The sequence below is a fragment of the Oxyura jamaicensis genome, chromosome 1 (genome assembly GCF_011077185.1).
Source record: "Oxyura jamaicensis isolate SHBP4307 breed ruddy duck chromosome 1, BPBGC_Ojam_1.0, whole genome shotgun sequence".
NCBI classification, from domain to species: domain Eukaryota; kingdom Metazoa; phylum Chordata; class Aves; order Anseriformes; family Anatidae; genus Oxyura; species Oxyura jamaicensis.
This window is the reverse complement of record NC_048893.1, coordinates 78,133,263-78,156,398: the sequence shown is the minus strand read 5'-3', so window position 1 is coordinate 78,156,398 and position 23,136 is coordinate 78,133,263. Positions and strand designations below refer to the sequence as shown.

Sequence of the window (23,136 nt, the reverse complement as noted above, 5' to 3'; positions counted from 1 at the left end):
GCGGCGGCACGGGGAGCGGCGGCACGGGGAGCGGCGGCACGGGGAGCGGCGGCACGGGGAGCGGCGGCACGGGGAGCGGCGGCACGGGGAGCGGCGGCACGGGGAGCGGCGGCACGGGGAGCGGCGGCACGGGGAGCGGCGGCACGGGGAGCGGCGGCACGGGGAGCGGCGGCACGGGGAGCGGCGGCACGGGGAGCGGCGGCACGGGGAGCGGCGGCACGGGGAGCGGCGGCACGGGGAGCGGAGCTGCCCGGCTTCCTCCCTGCGGCCGGGCGCGGTCCGGCCGCGGCTTAGCTTGGGTTGCCCTGGGGTGTGTGTTGGTGGTGGTAAGCGGTTTGGATTTGGTTTAAATTCACAGAATGGCTGGGGCTGGAAGGGACCTTGCAGACCCCATCGATCCCCCTGCCGGGGGCAGGCACAGCCCGGGGTGCCCCCAGCTCCATCCAGCCTGGCCTCGGGCACCTCCAGGGATGGGGCGTCTACGGCTTCTCTGGGCAGCCTGTGCCACTGCCTCACCACCCTCTGAGTGAAGAATTTCCTCCTAACCTCTAATCTAAATCTCCCCTCTTTTAGTTTAAAGCCATTCCTCTTGTCGTATCACTGCACCCCCTGACGGAGAGTCCCTCCCCAGCTCTCCTGCAGGCCCCCTTTAGGTAATGGAAGGCCCCTATAAGGTCTCCCTGGAGCCTTCTGCAGGCTGGACAACCCCAACTCCCTCAGCCTGCCTTCACAGCAGAGGTGCCCCAGCCCTCTGATCGTCCTTGTGGCTTCCTCTGGACTCGCTCTAACAGGTCCTAGTCTTTCTTTTTCTTACTCTTCCACTCTGCCAGCAGTGGAAGTGGAAAGGAAGAAATAAATTCCTACTGCACAATGAGCTGTTTCAGATTTTGAGATAGGCATGTCATCAGTCACAGTGTTGCAGTTAAAGGTAGCTGTTCATGTGGGTTCCTGCTGTCCTGATTCTGCCTTTAAGTCAAGAATTTTGTATTGTTTCACATGAGAGTAATTATCCTAATTCATACACCAACACACTCAATTACAGTTTGGAAACACTCACTGTTTTGGAAACTAACATTTGTGCTTCAGCTCCTACCAATGCAGTTGTCAAAAATGAGATGACTATTTATGAAAAATGCAGGTTTTAAAGTTTTAAAAACTAGAAAATGTTAATTATTAACAAAACTTGCTTTTTGTTAGCATATTTGTTTATTATTTTACTAGAATTTAACTCATGCAAATTTTATTGCTAATTCAGGAAATCAGCTCTAAGATGAAGCCTAATAAAGGAAACATCTGCGTTAGGGAGAGAGACTATGTGTATGAATTCAATGCTGGAAATCAACATTTAGTGCTTACAGTGCCCCTTAAATTTCCTGTGCAAGAAAATATTAGTCATCTGCATGGACGTCTAATGCTTCTGCACAATCTGCCATGTTTTATAGAAAATGGTAAGACTTGAATTTTTAAATTTTGAATTTTTAGCGTCATATATTCATGCCCATGTATCTTTTACACCACACTTGAAGAAACCAAAAGAAAGGTACTTAGTAGAAATGTTTTAATTTTTGTTTTTAATAGCTAAATGTTTAAGGAAATGGCTATCAGTACTAGAAGGAAAGTGCCTAAGTAATAGGTTTTCAGAAAAATTTGTTTGTATGTTTCCTAGTTGATTGCTGATACTTCCACTTAGATGGTTTTATTGACGGGCCGTTCTCTGTTTGTTATAATAGACCTGAAGCAATCTCTTAGTAAGTTCATAGAAGAGGAAACTATAAAAGATTATGATAGAGAAGCTGAAATGGCTCTGGAAGCAGTGAAATCAGGAAAAGTAGACATAAACCAGCTGGCAGACACGTGGTCTAAAGCTTATAAAGAGGTAAGATTGAGGCTGAAAAAATAATATTCAGAATTTGCTTTGTGTGTGTGTGTGCACGTGTATGCAGACATAATCACTTCTGTGAAGGTACAAAATTACACTGAAATTCATTTTTACAATTCTTATGTTTTTTCCTTTTATTCCAAAGTGATTATTAGGTATTCACCCTGGAACTTATCAGTCACTTTTTTCCTGAACTTATCTCATTACTGGCAAAAATTTAGTAGAGTTTAAAAAAAAAAAAAAAAAAAAGTAAAATAGCTAGTGACTGTCAAACAAAATTAGATCTAAGAGTTATAATACATTAGAATTTAATAAGATTTGCTTTGATCCCATCCAGAACCTCAAAAGTACCAATGAAATCTCCTAAATAAAACTGTCAACAAATCGTATGCCTTGATGAATATGAATAAAATGAAACTAGCTTAATATTTAAGAAGGAAAAATGTGCATTGGGTGAGCACAGGAATGTTTCAAATCATTGAAAGAGTTTACCCTCTTCTGCTCTGAAGGTTACTATGAATAGGTTAGGCAGACTCTAAAAAATTATTTAAGATCTTGCCTCAGTGCAAGGATTATGATTTTATCATTTCTTGACATTTCTTTAATGTTACCATCTAAATTTATCATCTGAACCTGTTGAGAATGAAGGCAGATACAAGGATCATTTCAGTATAGAAGAGCCTGCTGAACTGGCATCTCTGGGTCATTCTTTGTTAATTAAAAATTGTTTTTCTTAAGTCGTTGTTGATCACATTGTAGTGACATCAGAGTTTGGTCCTCCTTTCTAGTAAGATATTTTGTGTTGCACAGCTAATGTTTTGGACCCTATCTAAACTTCATCAAATGCAAATGATATTGTGCAGATTTACTTTTTGACAGCAATTTAAATACTTAAAATACTAAGTGTGAAATTATTCTTCTTTTCACGTTGGTGGTGAAAATTGGTGATTCTTCACTGTTGGCAAAACCATAAGGCTTCTGCTGCTAATTGCTTTGAAAGAGAATATGGGAAGAGAGAAAATGATAAAAGCTAAAGCAGAATACAGACAGCTCAAATTAAGAAGGAGATAATTCATGTATGTTGAAGGACATGCATCAGTGTGAATGCCCAGTTGGTTTTGCCTCCCCATTATGAGGGATCATTATTTTATATTTTATATGGTGACTTTAAAGACATCTCTCTTATGATTTTTAGACAACATTAGAGTATGCAAAACCTGAAGAAACTAGCTGGGATGAAGATTTTGCAGATGTTTATCATGATCTGATACATTCTCCAGCTTCTGAAACACTGTTAAACCTGGAACACAATTATTTTGTTAGCATCTCAGAATTAATAAGTGAGAGAGATGTGGAACTGAAAAAGCTACGGGAAAGGTATTCTGCATTCTTTTCTTCAGTTGTCTTACAAAATACAGGTGCATACAACTTGTATGATAATGCATGTCAATTTGTATTTGTCAATGTAAGCTGTATTTTAGTTCTGTGTTCCCTCTTTAAACTTAATACTTAGTTTATATTGTTAGGGTCAGCTCCTCAGTCACTGAAAATTATAAAAGCAAAGCTCATCTGATTAATACAAGGTTTGATTTAAAAAAAAAAAAAATCAATTCAGATTTCATTTTAATTTCCATTTCTGTTTCGTTTCCATTCCTATCGATGTTTTAAGTGCTAAGGTTATCTAGATAGTGAAGTTTAAGTATGTACCATTTTTTGCCGTTATTGTAATAATTCAAATAAGAAATTGGGAGTTACACAACGTTAAAAGATGAGGAAAAGATCTGAACAAACTTTGATTCAGAAACTCTGGAAAGAATTTTGTAAAAGTCTGTGGTTTCCCTAGTAAGCTTGAAAAGCTGCAACTGGCTGCTTTGTCCACAAGGAGGAGCACATACATTGTGTGTTTTAATTTCTTCCCCCCTCCCTCCCCTCGACCCCCCCCCGGAGTAAAGTAGGTTCAAAAAAATGAATGGACACAAATATATAGTATAGGTACTAGCAACGAACCCTGGCAATGCTTGTGTGAATGCCAAAATATCCTTAGTAGGTATGTTTTCTAAGGGGTAGTAGGGGTAGTACTCTGTTTTTAAGCTCACATTATATACCTGTTTATGTAGGTTCTTTCTAGTGTACTTCCAGAATGAATCTTACATATTTGTTTACATAGTTTCTTTCTAATATTTCTGAATCTTAAATATCTCTAATTTGGGGATAAAAGTTTCAGTGATGTAAGCATAATGGTTTTTGCTTTTTACTGACTCTTCTCAACTACGTATATAGTATATATAGCACTTAGTATTAAAAGCAGTAATCTTGTACAGCTCTAGTACGATAGAGCTGTGTATTGACTTCAGTGGAATTTATTATATCTACTTGCTGTAACTGTGAAAGTTTGTATTTTGATGACAGCTGAGACTATCCCACTTGAGTGAAGATAATGTTCTGTTTACACAGGAGCTGATTTGGAATCCCTGACACTCAAATTTCTTTAGTGGATGTTCATTACTAAGTCTCTGTTATAGTAAATCGATTCATTGCTAAAGATAAGATGAATACAAAAAACAAATGAAGCCAGGGACAGTAAGGAAGACAAAGGAGAGACAAGATATTTGGATGAATTGATGATAGCAAGACAGCCTAGCAATTACAGCTCCCCTTTTTGAATATAGCTTGAGTTGGAAACTCATCTGGCTGTTAAAAATAAGTGTGTTTAGCCTTCTTCCTGGTGGTTACCATGTCTGCATCATTTGTGCTTGGTGGCAAAAAAAAAAAAAAGGCAAGAGATCGAGTAAATCTATTTCAAAATAACAGTTGTTTCTGGATTATGGTATCTAGCCTGGACAAGAGTTAAAAACTTGTATTGGTCTTCTTGTTTTGAACAGGCTTTAGCATCTAGAAATTTTGATATATCTCTTGGACTCTAAAATTCATCCTTAATCAAAAGAAAAAAAAAACAGGACTTGCTTTTTAAAACTAATAGCTATTTTAAATTGAAAATATGTATGTTCTTAGCATAAATGCTGACAGATCTAGTTTGTAATTGCATTCAGTAAAAGAAAAATATACTTCAGGTTCTGGGACTGAAAACTTACTTTTTTTTTTTTTACTTTGTCCAATTACTTTTCCATTATTTTTGGATCAAATTGTTAACTCAAAGGAGCAAAATAAAGAACTCCTCTCTAACATTGGCAACATTAAGTGTCTGACTAAATAGCTGCTGTAAAATGCAGTTCATCCATTGCACTGTCATATACTCCCTACTGGACTTGTCAGAACGCTCCACTTGTAAGGTCCTCTAGATCCCTCCCCCAGTCCATCCTGCGTAAAGGGATGCTTCTGTTGAGAAGAGCTGTTGATTTTTCTGTGTCGTGGTAGAAAAATAGACAAAAAAAAACACAGTAATTGAATTTCAGCCAGGACAGTTCAGATCACATATTAGTTAAAACTCTTCTAATAATAAGGATAGTGAAGTGATCCAGATATTAGAGTATCTAGAGAAACTGTCATCATCTTGTGAACATCTCTGCAGGAAGTCTTGAAATGTATGGAATCTGATTCCAAAAAAAAGCAGAAGGACAAAGTACTTCATGACATATCTTTCAGCTATTTGCTGAATTTTCTACAGAACCATGGAATGGTTTGTGGCCCTCCTCTGGACTATCTCCAACAGGTCCATATCTTTCTTCTGGGGGAAGTCCCAGAGCTAAGCACAGTACTCCAGGTGGGGTTTCATAACAGCAGAGTAGAAGAGGAGAATGGAGAATCACCTCCCTCAGCATGCTGGCCATGCTTCTTTTGATGCAGCCCAGGGTACCGTTGGCTTTCTGGGTTGCAAGGGCACGCTGACAGCACTTCCTTTGCCAGTTTCTTGAAAGTGTTATTTGTAAATCTGCATTTGCTTTCCTTTCAGACAAGGAGCAGAAATGGATAAGGTGATGCAGGAGCTAGGGAAATCTCTGACAGACCAAGATGTAAATTCATTAGCAGCTCAGCATTTTGAATCTCAGCAGGTAATCTAAATTCATTGAACTAGAACACATCACACAAATAATTGCCTTAAAAAGAGAACCCAAAACACTCAAATTATGTCTGTCTTCTTGTTAGGATTTGGAGAACAAATGGACCAATGAATTAAAACAGTCCAGTGCTATCCAGAAGCAGGAGTATCAGGAATGGGTGATAAAACTTCATCAGGACCTTAAGAATCCCAACAACAGCTCAATCAGGTATTTAATTCCATGGTGACATATACTGCTGCCTCTATTAATTCAAAAGACGTGGTTTTATATACTCTTTCTTTCAAAATAGCTATTTAAACAACATAATCCAAGAGAATCAAAGGCAAATAAACCATCATAACTAAATATCTATTTTTTTTCTTTTTAGACCTTTCTTCGTTGTGTAACATTTTACAACATTTCTGTACAAAGAAATGCTCTCATACACTAAATTACAACCTGATCTGTATGGAGCTTCCTCCTGTTTTGCCTTTTTTACATTGTCTTTTTTTAAACACTTTTTCATAATGCTTTCTGTTACCACATAATTATATTACACAGAATAATTAAGTTTAATAAGTGGTAGCAGTGTCACAAATTTTGAATTACAGGCCTCTTTCTTAATGTTTTATGTAGACATAACTGTACAGCTAAAATATTTGGAGTCTTTCAGTCTGACAACTTATAGTGAGAGTTGTTTTCTTATAGAGGACATAGTAAAGAAATTGGAATGTGTAACTTGAGGAGATCCCTATGCTGTATCATTAGTGTCTACCACCTTCGTTACTATATGGAAAATGAAAGGAGTAAAACCTGATGCTTTTTCATGTCTCATTAGTAGAAGAGCCTGAGTGGACTGTTTAGATGGCTGCAGAAAGGATTTATGGGGAAAATTACACTTTTGCATAAAATGGATGTGAGTAATAAGATGAAAATGTCATGAAACATAAAATATGAAATACTTAATCACTTCCTCGTAAGCATTCACTTTTGGGATAAGAAAGCAGAGTGTATGGAACATGAGGGAAGAGAGAGAGAGGAGAGGAAATACGTTAGATAGTATACATGTAGATTTCTCACTACTTTCCTCATGACTGTGTCTGAATTTCTGTGTTTTGGAAGTCTTTTGCAGTTTTCAGGTTAGTCCCAGAATATGTTCCTAGGACTGCATAGCTTACGAGCAAGCTAACCTCTTTCTAAATCAGTGACCAGGTAAAAACTTCATAGCAATAGTGACAGTCTGCTCAAATTCTAAGCTCAGTCTGCTCAAATTCTAAGCTGAAATAGTTTTCCACAAAGTTTTCATGTTGGTTTATTCTCATGAGGCTTTAAAGATAGTACAATTACAGAGGTCATTCCTTCTTGTCACTGTGAATCTCTTCTACTGTAAAATGAGGCCAAGGTGGAATTACGTAGAACTGAAAACCGGAAGAAATAGCTAAAGGTCCAGTGGCAAGTACCTCTGAGAAAGACAGCGGATGCTTGGACTTCACAGTTTTGGATGCACAGTATTGGAGATCTCCATTCATCTTAATAGATGTGAAGTGATAGTATTTTTTTAGAAAGTGTGGTCTCTCTGAGTTCTGAAAACTATAGGTCCTACTGCATTTGAAAGTAATACACACAAAGTCTATGATAAGGCAACTAGAAGCTTGAAGATAGGCAGATAATTGCTTGTGTGTATATATCTTTTTGTATCCTCATGTATATATCTTTATATATGCTAACATGTATCTTTTTTGTGTGTATATTTTAGCAGTGTATCTCAGCTTTATCTCATAACTGGGCATTTGCATTTAGTGAAATTTCTTGCAAGTTCATAGAACAATCTTTTATGAAACACCTTTGAAAATGAGACACTTTAAAAACAATGAGACTGCTTGTTTTTTTTTTTTTTAACCTCCCATTCTGTGTGTGGGGAGGCAGGTAGAAAGAATATTATATCCAGGACCTTCATAAATAAAGTTTTGTGTGTTCTAAATAGACTGAGATTTTTTCCCTTGTATTTATATGTTCATTTCACTATAACTAGGTATTGTGGTTCTTATTGCTCAATCCCAAAATGCTTTACAAAGAAGCCTGGTGATATAAATCTAATAGTGAAGTTTACTCTTCCTGCTAGTATACAGATGAAGTGTTACATACCAGAAAGGCAAAATTTCAGATGAGTAGAGTTCATTCAAATAGGTTTAGTTTCTTGGCTTCCACAGACTAGCTGAGAAAATTTTGGATAGATTTTGCAATACATTGTTCATTGTCAGCAAAAGCTTGTATACACTTTTCAGTAGGTTTCTCATTATTTTAGTGATGAAATTAAGGTTCAGCCCAGTCAATTGAGAGAATCTGTGGAAGGAAATGGAAGAATTTATGAAGAGCAAAGACTTTTAGAAGAAAGCTTTACCATTCACTTGGGTAAGTAAAATAAACTGACAGTAAATCCAAAGACAATGACAGATGCTAATAAATTATGCATCTAGCCGTGTTTTATTTACAATATTTAACTATTAATGTATTTATTATATACAGTTTGGGAGAGAAGTACAGTACAGCATAAACTGTATCAAACAGTGTCTACCTACTTGATGGAAAACATTTTAATAGCACTTTTTTATCCACTTTAGCAAGGTGACTAGTATAGAAGAACATGTTAACATCAATACACATAGCAATTAATAAATTAAAATGTGGGTGTTGAATTCAGTTCCCAAGAAAAGTTAACCAGAAAATAGATGCTTAATTTTTTTCTTTTAGTATTGTTCATGTAGTAGAGATTTCTTATGCTATCTGTTTTGACTGCACTCAAGTAGTCTTTATTTTGTAATTTGCTGACATGCATATAAACTGCATATATGGTTAAGAACTTACTTTGTACAAGTATTATTGGTTATACTTTCCTTTTGTCTTTTTCATAAAACTTAGGGGAACATTTTGGTCATTTTAATAATAATCATGAGTTTCATCTTTTGCTGTTTGTATTAAATACCATTGTATTTAATGATACTGTTTGTATCATTTATATTTGGTACAGGAGCTCAGTTGAAGACCATGCATAACTTGAGATTATTGAGAGCTGATATGCTGGATTTCTGTAAACATAAGCGTAATCATCGAAGTGGAGTAAAGCTTCACAGGCTTCAAACTGCAATGTCTCTCTACTCAACTTCCCTCTGTGGCCTGGTTTTACTGGTAGATAATCGTATCAGTTCATACAGTGGCATCAAAAGAGGTGAGTCCTCTGATGGAGTATATCATGTCAGTGAAAGCCAGCGTCACTCTTAGAGACTTGCTGTCTTCTCTCACAAAAAGTATTCCCAGTAAAATTAAATTTACTAGAGTAAATGTATTGCATGTGGTATTACAAAAGGGTAGGAAAAGCAAAACGAGATGGATAAGAATGGGGGCCGAGTTGTGCTTGAACTCTGAACTCTGATAACTTGAACTCTGATATGCTGTTAACTTTTGTATCTCTGTACTAGGTTTTGCATTTGAGTAAATAAGGTGTTAGAGTGGACGCTTTAATGTTAATTTGCTTGTCTTACACTAGCTGATAATCAGTGGGGCCTTCTAACTCTCTAATGTTAATATGCCATAAAATGAAATACTCAAAATGAAGTTTTAAAATTGATAAGCATGTAGCATATTTATACATTTACTTTAAATATCTATATTAACCATAACTTCCATTAACAGGGAACAATGGGAGTGTAATAGCAGTATTAATTGCCTACTCTTGGAAAGCTTGATTAATAGCAATTTTAAGTGCACATCTTTTGATTAACTGGTCTCTGTGATGGTGTTTTAAAGCTAACCAATGACACGTGTGTTTGTTCCTGTTCAAATTTTGGCCACCCAGGCTCTCTGTGAACAACTTTGTAGACTTTGCCATCTTCCTCTTGAAATTTAATACCTAAATATTTACATATGAAATGTCTTTTTGACTAGAGCCAATATTACTTGTCATCATTCTAATATGCATTTTCTTGGAAAGGGGAGGAAAAAGTAGGCTTTGGTGCACTCTGAAAATAATGTGGAATCAGGCTTGTCATAAGGAGAGGGAAATGTACCCATTAAAATTCCAGTTGCGTTTGTTCTGTGTATGGTTTTGAAGTTTAATTCTCACATTATTATTTCACTCTTGCACTCATTTTCCATCGCTTTTTTCTTATTACTGCTTAAATATTTAAATTAACAGTGAAAATTTGTGCATAAATAATCAAGAGAAAACACATTTAGATAGTATCTCTAAACACAAAATTAGATACTGCAGCCTCAGCAAAGGGGAAAGTAGAGGGGGGAAGTATGGGACTATATGACAATCTATAAAATGTAATCCTTAGTAACTTCTGTTTCCTCTTAGTTCCAAACGGACTTTGGCAAACTTAAACATGAGCACTTTCCACAGCTGTCTGCGCCTCCATTCTTTTTTAAAATGTTGCATTTAAAAATGTCTCTGCTCCTCTGAATCAAATATGCTACTTTAAACCACCAATGAACATCTGGTTGTGCTAAGACCCCAAACTACTAGAGGCAGCAACAGAGGTTTGGGTACATTTCTTTATATGTACTGTCTGGTGAGAGTGATACCTTCTGGCAAAGGTCAGTACTAAATACCTTTGAGAAGAAAATTTGCTTTAAAATTGTTAAGTCTGTTGCAAAAGCACTACCCACAAACCATTCTCTGTACAAAAAGGCCTGTTAAGACATAAATGTGCTAGGGAGTTCAAAAGTTCATAACATTTGCAAAAAATGTTATAATAGAAGACATTTAAATAATACATTTATGTTTTTGTTTAAATAGGGAGGTAATGCCGTGTGTAGTCTAAATTTCTGGGTTACAAAAGTATAGAAAATTTTCTGCTTCTGTCTTAAAATGGAAAAACACAAACCTAATAGCCTTTGTTTTTTGATGACCTAGAATCACTCTAATCTCTGTGAGATTAGCAAAGGTTGGTATAGATGAGCTTCATATGATTATGCTGTTTATTCAAGTATTTTGCATTGTTTTGAGCAACATCAATCACTCAGCAAACACTAAATGGAGAGCGGGTGCAGTCCTACCAAGTTTTGCAACTTACTTGTTTGACCTAATTTGTTTAGATCCATTGTGAGGACCCTAGTGAATGTGCTTCTTGTTTGGTATATTTTGCTAGCTCAGTTGTCTTACAAACATTTTGATGTTGTGTCTTCGGTGAATCTATTATCCAAAGATGGTTCAGTTTGGCTCAAAGTTCAGGATACATGTGAGATGTTTGCAAGACTGAAAACCATGACTGCAATGTTTTCTGGGTAGACTGTTTCTCATATATCTAAACAATGACTAGTAAAATATACCTTTGAAATTGGACTTGGACCCGTATTTGGAAAACAGCTTTCAACAGAAGTTAAACTTTTTATGATCTTGCAATGTCCCGATTTTAATTCAGACTCGTTTTTGTAAGCTAGAGGAATAGTCTTCTTATGTATTTTGTATTTATGCATTACCCAGCACAAGCCTCTTACATTAGGACTTTGTAGGGCTACTGTAACTCAGATTTTAAGTAGGTATGGCACACTCAAATGGTAAACTAAAACTAACTTTAATTTTGATTTAAATAAGAGACTTTTCCTTTGTTTGTTTCAAATAAAATATTTCCTGACCTTAGTTTATCTTGATAAACACAGAAAACACAATCTTTTAGAATATGAGATGCTTCTTCCCTTGATTTTGGACACCAGAACTTAATAAAGCATTTTGAAAATAAATTTTGTGATAGAGAGAATGTAAAAAGATAAAAGATATCAAGGTTTTGTTTATATCCTGCCTATTCCTATCATAGCCTGTTCATGGGATTACATGGTGATCCTCAGATAATCAAAGTACATTAAGTACTTTGGGATCTGATCCAAGTAGGTTCCTCAAAAGTAAGTAAGTCACAATTGGTTAGTATAGTTCATCTTCTTGACAATAGCTTGTTTTGGCAGCCATTGACTTGCTTGGAGAAAAGGCTGGACATCAGGATACTGAGCTTAGAATACCCATCACACGGGCAGTATGTTATGATCCTAATTATTAATTTAATTTTTCCACATCTGACATTGCTTATCAGGAAAAGAAACTTGCATATCTTTTCAGCTTATGGCACTTTTCTTTAGCTTTCAGATCTCTGTTTTGAGAACTATGAGGAAAGAACTGTAATCCCAACTTTCCAGATATGCTGTTTATGAATTTAATAGCTCTTGTTTTGCAAAACAAACTGGGTTGCCATAGCTGCTATTGGAAATATCTACTATATATATTTCAATAAAGCATCACAGATTGAAGGACTGTTATTAATAAGGCATCAGCACTTTAAAGGATGGTAACATATAATGCATGTATGTTTTACCTGCTTTAGCAAGGGGAGTGGACCCAATGATCTCTCGAGATCCCTTCCAACACCTAGAATTCTGTGATTCTGTGATTCTTGCTGTTATTTTCAGGTTTATTTTTTGTATGGATGATTTTATCTGAAGAATAACAGCACTGTTCAAGTTGTTTTTTTTTTTTTTTTTTTTTCCAAGGAATTCATTTATTTAAAAAAACACTTTGTTTCTGCTGTAATGCTTTTTTTAGGACTTAAAGTAAAATGCAGCAGGTTTTTTTTGTTTGTTTGTTTTGTTTTGCTGTTGTATCTGTCTTTTCTTGAATTGTATAACAGCATTATGTAATGTTACTAAGCACATCCGTATGACGTGGATTTACATCTTTATTTTTTCCTAGATTTTGCAACTGTTTGCCAAGAATGCACGGATTTTCATTTTCCTGGAATTCAAGAACAACTTGAAATTGTCCAGAAGGTTGTACTTAAGGCCAGAGCACAGCGTAGCAGTAAGTCGAAAAGACGTCATGGTCAGTGACAACCAAAATTACTTTCCTTGAAATAGCATAGTGGTCGGTAGAATGTTTATGGCTATGGGCGACTTGATTTCACTTTTGTTCATATCTACAAATCTATAAAATGTGATGTTCTGGTTTGTCAGTTAACTCAGAGAGGTCTGCATGAAATCCTGTGTTCATAGACAGCATGTCCATACGATGTCTTTGATTCCATAATAGACATACCTTTAGAGAAAAAAAAACTCCTTAAGTTCTGATCACACTTTAGCAGCATGGGAAATGTGTAGGGCAATTGTACTTTCCTCTGCAGCTTAAATTGCTGGTGAAAACATGGACTTATGTGACTTGACTTTCATTTTTCTATATAAATACAAAGCTTTAAAAATTGCAGATGTGTTATGACTTATTCCCCTCCATATAAATGAGTACTAAAAATGGAGTAATAAATTGACTAAATGTGTACACTCTTTAGTACTGACCAAATCCTTGTGAATGGTTTACTTTGCAGCTATTTTTACAGATGGCATAGAAATTTTCTGACCACATGGTGTTAAGGCAGTACTAGTACATCATGAAGCTTTGTTTTTCTTGCAAAGAACTACTTGTGTGGTTTAAATACGTCAGTAATATGAATAGATTCATAAGAGTACATAGCGAAACAAGTTTTCTTAGGAATCTGCGTATTGCTGTAGTCTTAAGGAGAATAGCGAAAGCTGTTTTTATATTGGTGATTTATGTAAATTTCTGTTAAAATTTTCCTTGCAATACTAGGAACAAACTTGTTTTAACTATATGCATTATTAAAAAAGCAATAGCAAGGCAGTATGTAGTTGTGAGGGTAATTAAGAAAGTTGAGCATTCTATTTGAGAACATTGTGTTTCCATTTGTCTGAATGAAGAGGTATCATAGGATGATTAAAAAAGAAAGGTTATAATTTGGTAAGTTTAGTTATAATTTGATAATCAGTTTAGCGTTTATGGAAGTCGGCAGAAGCAATTCTTGTCCATCCCCCAAATTTTTCCAGCTTTATGATGAAAATTCAAGCTAGATATCATCTCAGTACATTTTGTATGACAAAGCATGATTAATGCATGATACGTTTAATATCTGTGGTATTTGTTTATATACAGGAAATAAAGAAAGTGGAACCGAAGATAAATCCAAGAATATTGAACGAAACCAGTCAAATATTTTACCAGGTAAGTTCCATTGAAGAGGTTTCCCCCCTCTTCTTAGAACAAATTTTGTTTTATACCTGCACATTTTTGGCTCTAAATTCAGAACATAAATTATAAACTAAACCTAAGTTGACCTCAATCAGAGGAGAAGGATGTTCTTGTGGCTAAGGCAGAGAACTGGGTGTCAGGACATCTGGTTTCTATTCCCAGCTTTGCCACCGCATCATATGACTTTGGGGCAAATCATTTCTCTATGCTTAAAATTTCTCTTCAGAATTTGAGGGGAGATAAAAAGATCTCTGAGGATCCTGGGGAAAAAAAAAAAAAACATAAATAATAACAAATAACTTTGAAAATAACTATATATGTCACTGTTCTGATCCAGTAAAGCATTTTAGAATGTATTTTAACTTTGAGAATGTAAGAATGCATTCCTCTAAAAGAGGGAATATCTTTAGTATATACTGTGATTTTTAGCAAGGAAAGCTGCTGTGCAGTTTGAAGAGGAATGCACAGTTGGAGGCACAGGGGAAGGAGATAAATCCATACAACCCATGGGTAATAGGAGGGCTTCCTAAAATTGCTTTCATGGTTGTCTTAGATCTTGGTCATGTAAGTGGATTATAAATCCATTTGGATCCTTAATAGATAAATCCCAGTAAAATCTTGCTGCAGTGGCATGTGTATCATTACTATTAGATGGACATTGCTGGGGATTACCGTAGCCATCATCAGGAAGGAGTACGTACCCATTCTTCAGATATTGCAGTGCAAAGGCAGTATCTTAACTGGAATTGCCAGTGAAAATAGGTTTGAAGGAAGATGCTTATCTGTTGACTGGAACAGTAGTGGTATTGTATACCTGCTTTTCTGTTGACTCCAGTATAGATGTTTTGCTCTCAGCAGAAAGATAAGACCTACATTTCACTGCCCATTTGCTGCTTTTTTATCTTTGATAAATGAAAACTAAGCCTAAAAATCTCACTGACAAGATGTCTTCTTGAAAGCAGCTGTGTAACTAATCTTCCCATTGCTATGAATTGTTTTAAATTCTACAGGTCATTTATACCTTTGTCTTCTAGAATGTATCTGTTACTGTATAACCCACTATCCTTTTCCACAGACTTTTCGCATCCTTTATTTTAATGCATCCATTTTTGGTACTTCCGCCTCCCACATCTGTCTGCAATTCAGTGCTTACATTATATATTTTGAGTATTACACCTCCAGTGTGTTTGTTTTTTTGTTTCATGCTATTTATAGATCGTATCCGCTTGTTCTGGCACTGTTACATCTTATTACACCAGGTGTCCCTGATGCTTGTGAAACTCATCAAAGCAGGGAAGTGAGTGTAGGATGAATGTAAAACAATCATACTCCAAGTGTATGATCCAAGAGAGTGACTCCAAGAGAGATCAGTTAGTTTCTAATTTTTATGTATCTCCTAATGTACATGTTCTGATCAGTTGTCTACTTGTATTGCCTTTTGTCTTAACTTACTGACCCTATTCTTACATTGCATAACGATTGTGTTTCAGTATAGGTAACTACTGTGATACCTTGCCTTTTTGGTTTATGTAATTCTGTAGGGGAATTCTACATAACACGCCATTCAAATCTTTCTGAAATTCATGTTGCGTTTCACCTTTGTGTGGATGATAACGTAAGATCTGGAAACATAACTGCTCGGGATCCTGCGATCATGGGACTCAGAAACATTCTCAAAGTTTGCTGCACACATGACATTACTACCATTAGCATTCCTCTCCTGTTGGTACATGATATGTCAGAAGTAAGTAAATTTAAAGTTTTGTTTTCTTCTTAGCTTCTAAGGTGCAACGTTTTTCTTTATTTTTATTTTTTTCTTGAAAGAATGTCTCATTTTTGTTTAAGACAAATGGAGCAATTTATCCCAGTCACATGCTCCTGCCACATCATTGTGCTGGCAATGATAGTGACCTGAGTTAAGGAACTGAACCAGTTAAAAGCATTTCAGTCAGCTGAACCTCTTCATTTTTATTTCCATCTCTCCTTGATCCCGTTCAGTGCACGGTTACAGAGGTATTAATGAAAGAGGTGATAGGACTGACTACATTTTTAGAAGTTAAAAAGATGTTTTGTGGCAACAACTCTTGCTTAGAAACTATAGTTTGCAAGATGCTGATATAATAGTAATAGCAGATCCAAATTTTAATTGCTTCTAGCTAGAAAAAAAAAATAAAACTAACTTTTTATGAGCAGCAGTGCTAGCAAAGCCTGGTTTCTTAGAAAATTTGAATTCTGCACCCCTAAACACCATTCTTTATCACCTCAGCCCTGTGCAGCAGTAACCAAATTTCACCTTTGCTCTGAATGGTCTCTTTATTCATGCCCTAATTATCTGCATGTTTAGTTTCTGCCCCTGAGCCCCCCATGTACCAGCTGGACAAGAAGCAGCATGCTGCTGAGACTCAAGTGATATATATCACATACACTGGTGACATAAGTGTGCTTATTGTGCTGAACTTCTGTATTTTTTTTTCTTCAGTGGGACACTAGTGTGTAGAACTTTTTCCTTACTTAACTGTAGTTTTTTCACAATGCATAGTAAACTTATAATTTAATATCATTTACAATCTTTCCTCTGTCAGATCAGCTTCAAAAGATACTGGCAGGGAAGAAAATGGAGGTGGGGAGAGAACCAGCAGACAGAAAGTACAGCCACATGCCACACTTCTTTAGGTGACAAATTTACAAACTAAAAGAAATCAGGAAATAAGATAATGCTGCTATTCATTATATCTTTGCATGTTTACCTGCAATCTGTTATGTTGTTGTTTTTCTTCTTAAAAAAAAATGGTTTTTCACTTACCAATTTCAAGACTGCCTCTCCTTTGAAAGTGCCTGACTCATAGCTAGAAAAAGGCTCATCCTTAGATTGATTTTAATAGATGGAATAACTGATTTTTTTAACATTATTTTATCCGAACACCATGTAGAACTGGATCCCATTTGCAAGATTGGGGTCTATTACTGTGAAAGTTCCAGCAATGTTAAAAGTATCCAATAATGAAGATTCTAAAAGATGTGCCTCAAAATGTGAACTTTTAGTAATAGATTTTATTTCAAAAATATATTTTTGCATCTTTGGTATTAACACCTTTTTTTGGATGCAAATGCAAGTAGTCAACTTGCAGGACAGCAACCTGAGTTATTAACGGGACCCAAATACTTTGTTTCAGAGATTTGTAGAGCTGTTCTCTTAATCAAGTTTCCAAGTGACTACATTAACCTTTTTTTTTTTTTTTATCCCTTTGAAATACATACATACAATGTATGTATGTAAACTAACAAGTTTAAAATACAAATAGAACACAAGACTAGGTGTTCACTAGGCTTTTAAGAAGGTGTTGTGGCTCAAATGTGTGAAACTGATGACTTATCTGCTTGTCTGATGCTGGATTCTTAAAAAGTCCTGGTAAAATTATTTATCTTTAGTATTAAGCTCTTTAAGTATCTGTGGAGTAAGCTGAAAGTGACCTGTATGATAGGCATAGATTGAGTCAAAACTGAACTGCGTGAATTGCATTAGCAGCATCGCTTATTAGTGTTTTGCAGCTGGCTGACCTCATTTGAAACACACAAGTCTGTAACTTGTTGTTGAGGGAAGAGCAAATAACAACAGATTTCCGAAGGTTAACCTGAACTTGGTGCCTTCAGCAGCTCCAGTTTTGAATCTGCGTTTACCACCTACATAAAAAACATTTTTGTAAAGTGGTTAACCAGGAGCACAGCTGCAGAGATGTTTGCATGCTTCACTGTGGCAAGCATTCATCATGAGTTTGCTTTGTGTATTTCCCAAAGGTTTTCTTTTATGGATTGAAGAGTAGTGTTTATAACCTCACAAAAATGATGAGTGTAGCAGTCTCAGTGAAGCTGTTACACTTTGTTGTTATTTAGCCTTCATATTAAGCTATGCTTTTTTTTTCTCATCCCCAAGAAAAAAATTTGGGCTTCTGTTTTCCTTAGTTTTTCTTGTGACTTGAACAACAACAAAAACTGTTTTTTTTGTTTGTTTGCTTGCTTTTTTTTCCTGTTCTGATCATTAAGTTCAGTAAAGGAAGGAAACTGGGTTTGATATTTGAAAAAGACAAAAATAGACAAGTTCAAATTTAGGACAACTGAGGTCCTAATGTCTAATCATTGCACTGAATCTAATATAAACTGAACTGGGGAACGAAATGGCTACATGGAATCATGAAAAATGCTGGAGTTGGCACACTTCCTTGGTAGGAGATGTGGTGGTCGGGAGCTGTGTTGGACAGAGTGACCACAAAATGGTAGAGTTCTCTATACTTGGCGAAGTCAGGAAGAGACCAGTAAGACTGCTGTCTTGGACTTCCGGAGGGCTGACTTTGAACTGTTCAGGACACTGGTTGGCAGAGTCCCTTGGGAGGTGGTTCTGAAGGGCAGAGGAGTCCAGGAAGGCTGGGCACTCTTCAAGAAAGAAATCTTTGGTTGACAGCAAGTTGAATATGAGCCAGCAGTGTGCCCTGGCAGCCAGGAGGGCTAACCGTATCCTGGGGTGCATCAAGCATGGCATCACTAGTCGGTCGAAGGAAGTGATTGTCCCACTCTACACTGCGCTGGTGCGGCCTCACCTTGAGTGCTGTGTGCAGTTCTGGGCACCACAGTACAAAAAGGACATTAAACTGTTGGAGAGTGTCCAGAGGAGGGCGACGAAGATGGTGAAGGGCCTGGAGGGGATGACGTATGAAGAGCGGCTGAGGTCACTGGGCCTGTTCAGCCTGGAGAAGAGGAGGCTGAGGGGGGACCTCATTGTGGTCTACAACTTCCTCGTGAGGGGGTGTGGAGGGGCGGGTGACCTATTCTCCGTAAACACCAGTGATAGGACCCATGGGAATGGGGTGAAGCTGAGGCAGAGAAAGTTCAGACTAGATTATCAGGAGGAGATTTTTCACTGAGAGGGTGGTTGCACACTGGAACAGGCTCCCCAGTGAAGTAGGCACTGCACCAAGCCTGTATGAATTTAAGAAACATTTGGACTGTGCACTAAGTCACATGGTTTAAACTTTTGGGTAGACCTGTGCGGTGCAAGGAGTTGGACTTTATGATCCTTACGGGTCCCTTCCCACTCGGAATATTCTATGATCTTAATCGCTCAGGAGTGGTCTGTCCCCACATGCCCAAAGATGAGCAGGTGTGGAAGAAGACCAGCCTGGCTGAACAGAGAGCTGTGGCTTGAGCTTAGCAGAAAAAAGAGGGTTTATAATCTTTGGAAAATAGGGCGGGCCACTCAGGAGGACTCTAAGGATGTTGAGAGGCTGTGCAGGGACAAAATTAGAAAGGCCAAAGCTCATCTGTAGCTCAGTCTGGCTGCTGCTGTTAAAGATAACAAAAAATGTTTTTATAAATACATCAACACAAAAAGGAGGACTAAGGAAAATCTCCATCCTTTACCAGATGCGGGGGGAAACTTAGTTACAAGAGAGATGGTGTGTGTTTGTTTGTTTGATTGTTTGTTTGTTTGTTTGATCTCAGCTTAAAAATATATAGGCTGTTCAGACACTAGGCTCTCATACCAATAAGCACTGGCTGTGCTTTTATGTTCATATATATATATTACATATTTGTATATATGGGGTATGTGTATGTACATATATACATACACATATACACATACCACCTGTCTAGAGTACTTTAGAAAACTGAATCCCTCATCGTGGTCTGTCATGCTGCTTGGATACCTGGTGGGAAAATAGGGTTTTATGGTAATAAATTATTATTTTTAATAATTTTCCTCTTGCTCTTGATGGTAAATCCATGGGCATTGGACCTTTTTCATTTATTCATTTATTTTTAGGAAATGACCATTCCATGGTGCTTAAAGAGAGCAGAGCTTGTGTTCAAGTGTGTTAAAGGTACGTTAGTAAATGCTTCAGCTCATTTCTAGTGTTACATTTGATGACATCCAGCCTTAGCTCAAGCTGTATATTTTCAAAAAAAAAAAATTAGTAACGTGTTACTTGTTAAAACATTTCTACTTTGTCTTTAAAATTATTAACTATTATTGTGGGACTGTTTTAAGCATCAGGAAATAATCTCACACTTAGAATGGAGACTAAAAATGTTTTGAAAATATCTTCACAACTGTTACATAGACAGTGAAAGAAAAAGCCATTACTGCTTCTGAGCAATCTCTGAAGTAGGGCAGGAGCAGGTGGTTCTCTACAGTATATTTTCCAGTGTCTGTTGTATTTTAATTTCCTCAGTGACAATTCCCTATGCTTTTTCAAGACTAGTTTATATGCTAATTCACCTTTTTGCTTGAAAGTCATCATGATTCGACTGTCATTTCCTATCTTTCCGAATTGTGTAACTGCTTACTGCATTCTTGTGTCCTGCACTTAAACACTCACAGCAGTCATTTAGAGTATTTAAAATGCTAGTAATGTTCTTTCTACCACCTACTTAAGGAACCTCTTGCTGTTGTGACCTTTAGTGATTCACAATGGAATATCATCCATGTAACCATTTTCATTATACCAGTATTTGTCCAAGTATCTTTATTTGTCACTAAGGTGTTTCTGTGGACCTTGTAGTTCATTGGTTATAGTTAGGAAATGCTAGCATAAAAATGCCAAATGATGATGAGTTGAGCAATGAGCACTAAACATTTTCTATGTATGTAAGTCCAAGTAGTTTCTGTTCTCGCCAGATGGCTAAAACCCTTTTGGCAACTGGATATTGTCTTGCACTCATTCATCTGGATGTGATCACATCAGAGCTAAAGAAAAAAGCTCCTTCTCAATGAAAGCAAGCTATTGAAAAAACTCCTAATAATCATATTTGGAGAAACCTCTCACTTTTGCTGGCTAGTATTCTGCTGTACCATACACCTGGTTATTTTTCTCTTTAAGGGTATTCCAATTTTCTCAGTAATTCCTCATTAGATTTTCCAGTTAAATCAGATTTCAGTCAGTTGATCAGCCAAGTCTGATTTAAATGTGACTAACAATATCCCTAGTTAAGGCAGTTAAAATCCTAATTGTATGTGAAAACTTCCTCATTTCTTGATAACAGTGTAATTGAGGGGGAAGTTTGCATAGGTAATGAATATAATATGAATGCTATTTTTTAGGTTTCATGATGGAAATGGCTTCATGGGATGGAGGAATTTCTCGGACTGTACAATTCTTGGTACCGCAGGTACGTTAAACCAAGTTTGTATCTAAACTGGGAGACTGGGAACAAGAAGTTAAATGTCAACAGATCTAGATTTGATTTCTTTGCTGTGCCTTGTTTTTTAGTTTGAGCTTAAACCTAATCACTGTTGGTTTCATCCCTTGCTTACAAAACAGGAATAAAATGGTTTTATATTTTTGGGTACCCTGTAATATCTTCTGAGAATGCTGAAAATGCAAACTGGGAAGTTCACCTTTATGAATGGTTAATACAGAACCTTAGAAAAAGATACTTTTTTTTTTTCTCTTATTTTCTCAGAAGAGTTGGGACTAACCTTGCATTATATAATGTTAGGTTTTTGTTAGTCATACCGTTGAGCATGTTGGAAAATTGCAGTGTACGGAGTTCAGTCATGCTTCCACAAAATCATTAATTACTCTAGATGTTTTAAGTTAATTGTAATAAAGATTCTGAAATGATTTAATTTGGAGTTCTAACTGATTTGCAGAAACAGGAAATGTTGCGAATGTGACCAACACTGAGGTGTTTTATATGCTGTTATTTTTTTCTTTTGTTTTTATTCCAAAAAAGTGGTGCTAGAAGTTCTGTAAAAAAAAATCAGAATTGTGTTATGAAAGAAACAGCAAATACTTGTTGACAAAGTAGTAAACTGCTGAGCAAGGAGGAAGCCAAGAATAAATGAACTGAAGCTGAATCTGATGCTGGAATTCAGATAGCCTGTAGATAATGAACAGCACTGTCCTGATATTGCTAGCCAGAAATAATCAATTATTAGAACAAGAAATGTACTGGAAACAGATATATCCCATAAATATGCAAACATGATTTTTAGGTCAATCTTCTTATTTTGATTGAATTAAATAGAATTATAATATACATTTTGAAAGCAATTTTTTTGGCCTTCTGAAAAACTGCAACACTCTTTTAAATGTTAAAAAAAACAAAGTTTAAAGAGATTTAGTTCTTCCAAACTATAGCCAAAAGCCAAAGCTCACTGCTGTATCTCTTTATTTTTTTCTTTTTCCCCTCCTTCTCCCAGACAATTTCTGAGGAAATGTTTTACCAACTGAGTAACATGCTTCCCCAAATCTTCCGAGTATCCTCTACATTGACTCTAACCTCTAAGCACTGAATTCTGTGCAGCAGTAATACATATCCTGTTGACAGAGGAAGAGGCTATGGAGATTCTGTATGGAAATGTCTCTTTTCCAAGGTCTGATGACCCTGTGTTGGTATTTGTTGCAATTTCAATAATAATGTCATCTTAATAAAAAGATATATGCTTTCTGCACTTGGATGTTAGCATTTTATTTTTGTCTCTCTCTGTTTCAGCACAGCATTTATGTTGAATTCCTCACCTTTTTCTGAAAGACATGAAATGTAACTAGTCTTATGTAATCCACAGAAATTATTCACGTAGTTTGGTAGGAATAAGACTTACAGTAGAATTAGGACTGGGGGGAGGGAAGGGCTTCAGATTGCTTGGATTTAAAAACATTTTCTGAATTGGCTTGGTGACATTTAAAGGAAAAAAAAAAAGTTGTTACACGTCTCCTTTGACAAATTGTATCAAAATTATTCTCAGTTGTCTTTCCAAGCTCACAGTGACTGCAAAATAAAATGTATTAATGCCTCGCTGCACCAATTAACCGATATAAAATGAAAAACATGAGAGAATCCTTTAACCTATTGCATTTTGTAAACTACTGGAAGTATTAAAAAAGAATCAAGCTAATGTATCTGTGAAAATGATTGTGTTCTTTTAATTATTACCTTTTTACTATGTTATCTTTTTGCTTTCTTTGAAGATTTCACATTGACAAGTCTGTCATGTACAACTTAGTAGGAACATTATAGTGTTCTGAAATCTGTTGCACAGGTATATTTTGCTGCTTATTGTCAAAATGTTTTATCACCAAAGGGTCTTTATCACTAAATAAGATGCTTGTGTGAAATTTCTTAGGCCAAACTTGAATCCACTCAAATAAACAAATCTTACAACCTCCTGTCTCCTACTG

General features: G+C 36.5%; 1 protein-coding gene across 4 annotated transcripts in view; it reads left to right on the top strand.

The window, feature by feature from the left end:
• The window catches only part of C1H12orf4 (chromosome 1 C12orf4 homolog), a 27,768-nt gene extending 5,048 nt beyond the window's left edge, over positions 1–22,720 (top strand). The window contains exons 2-14 of one of the 4 annotated variants that reach the window (XM_035312397.1): positions 1,256–1,448; positions 1,731–1,876; positions 3,075–3,256; positions 5,790–5,889; positions 5,984–6,105; positions 8,183–8,289; positions 8,906–9,103; positions 12,617–12,745; positions 13,865–13,933; positions 15,502–15,704; positions 19,776–19,833; positions 21,054–21,121; positions 22,158–22,720. In XM_035312397.1, the coding sequence (XP_035168288.1) occupies positions 1,271–1,448; positions 1,731–1,876; positions 3,075–3,256; positions 5,790–5,889; positions 5,984–6,105; positions 8,183–8,289; positions 8,906–9,103; positions 12,617–12,745; positions 13,865–13,933; positions 15,502–15,704; positions 19,776–19,833; positions 21,054–21,121; positions 22,158–22,250 (1,653 nt within the window). In that variant the 5' untranslated portion in view covers positions 1,256–1,270 and the 3' untranslated portion in view covers positions 22,251–22,720. Of the gene's footprint in view, positions 1–1,250; positions 1,449–1,730; positions 1,877–3,074; positions 3,257–5,789; positions 5,890–5,983; positions 6,106–8,182; positions 8,290–8,905; positions 9,104–12,616; positions 12,746–13,864; positions 13,934–15,501; positions 15,705–19,775; positions 19,834–21,053; positions 21,122–22,157 lie in introns of those variants that run through there. The other 3 variants (XM_035312405.1, XM_035312386.1, XM_035312413.1) reach the window with 3 other exon arrangements.
• Positions 22,721–23,136: the final 416 nt, after the last annotated feature.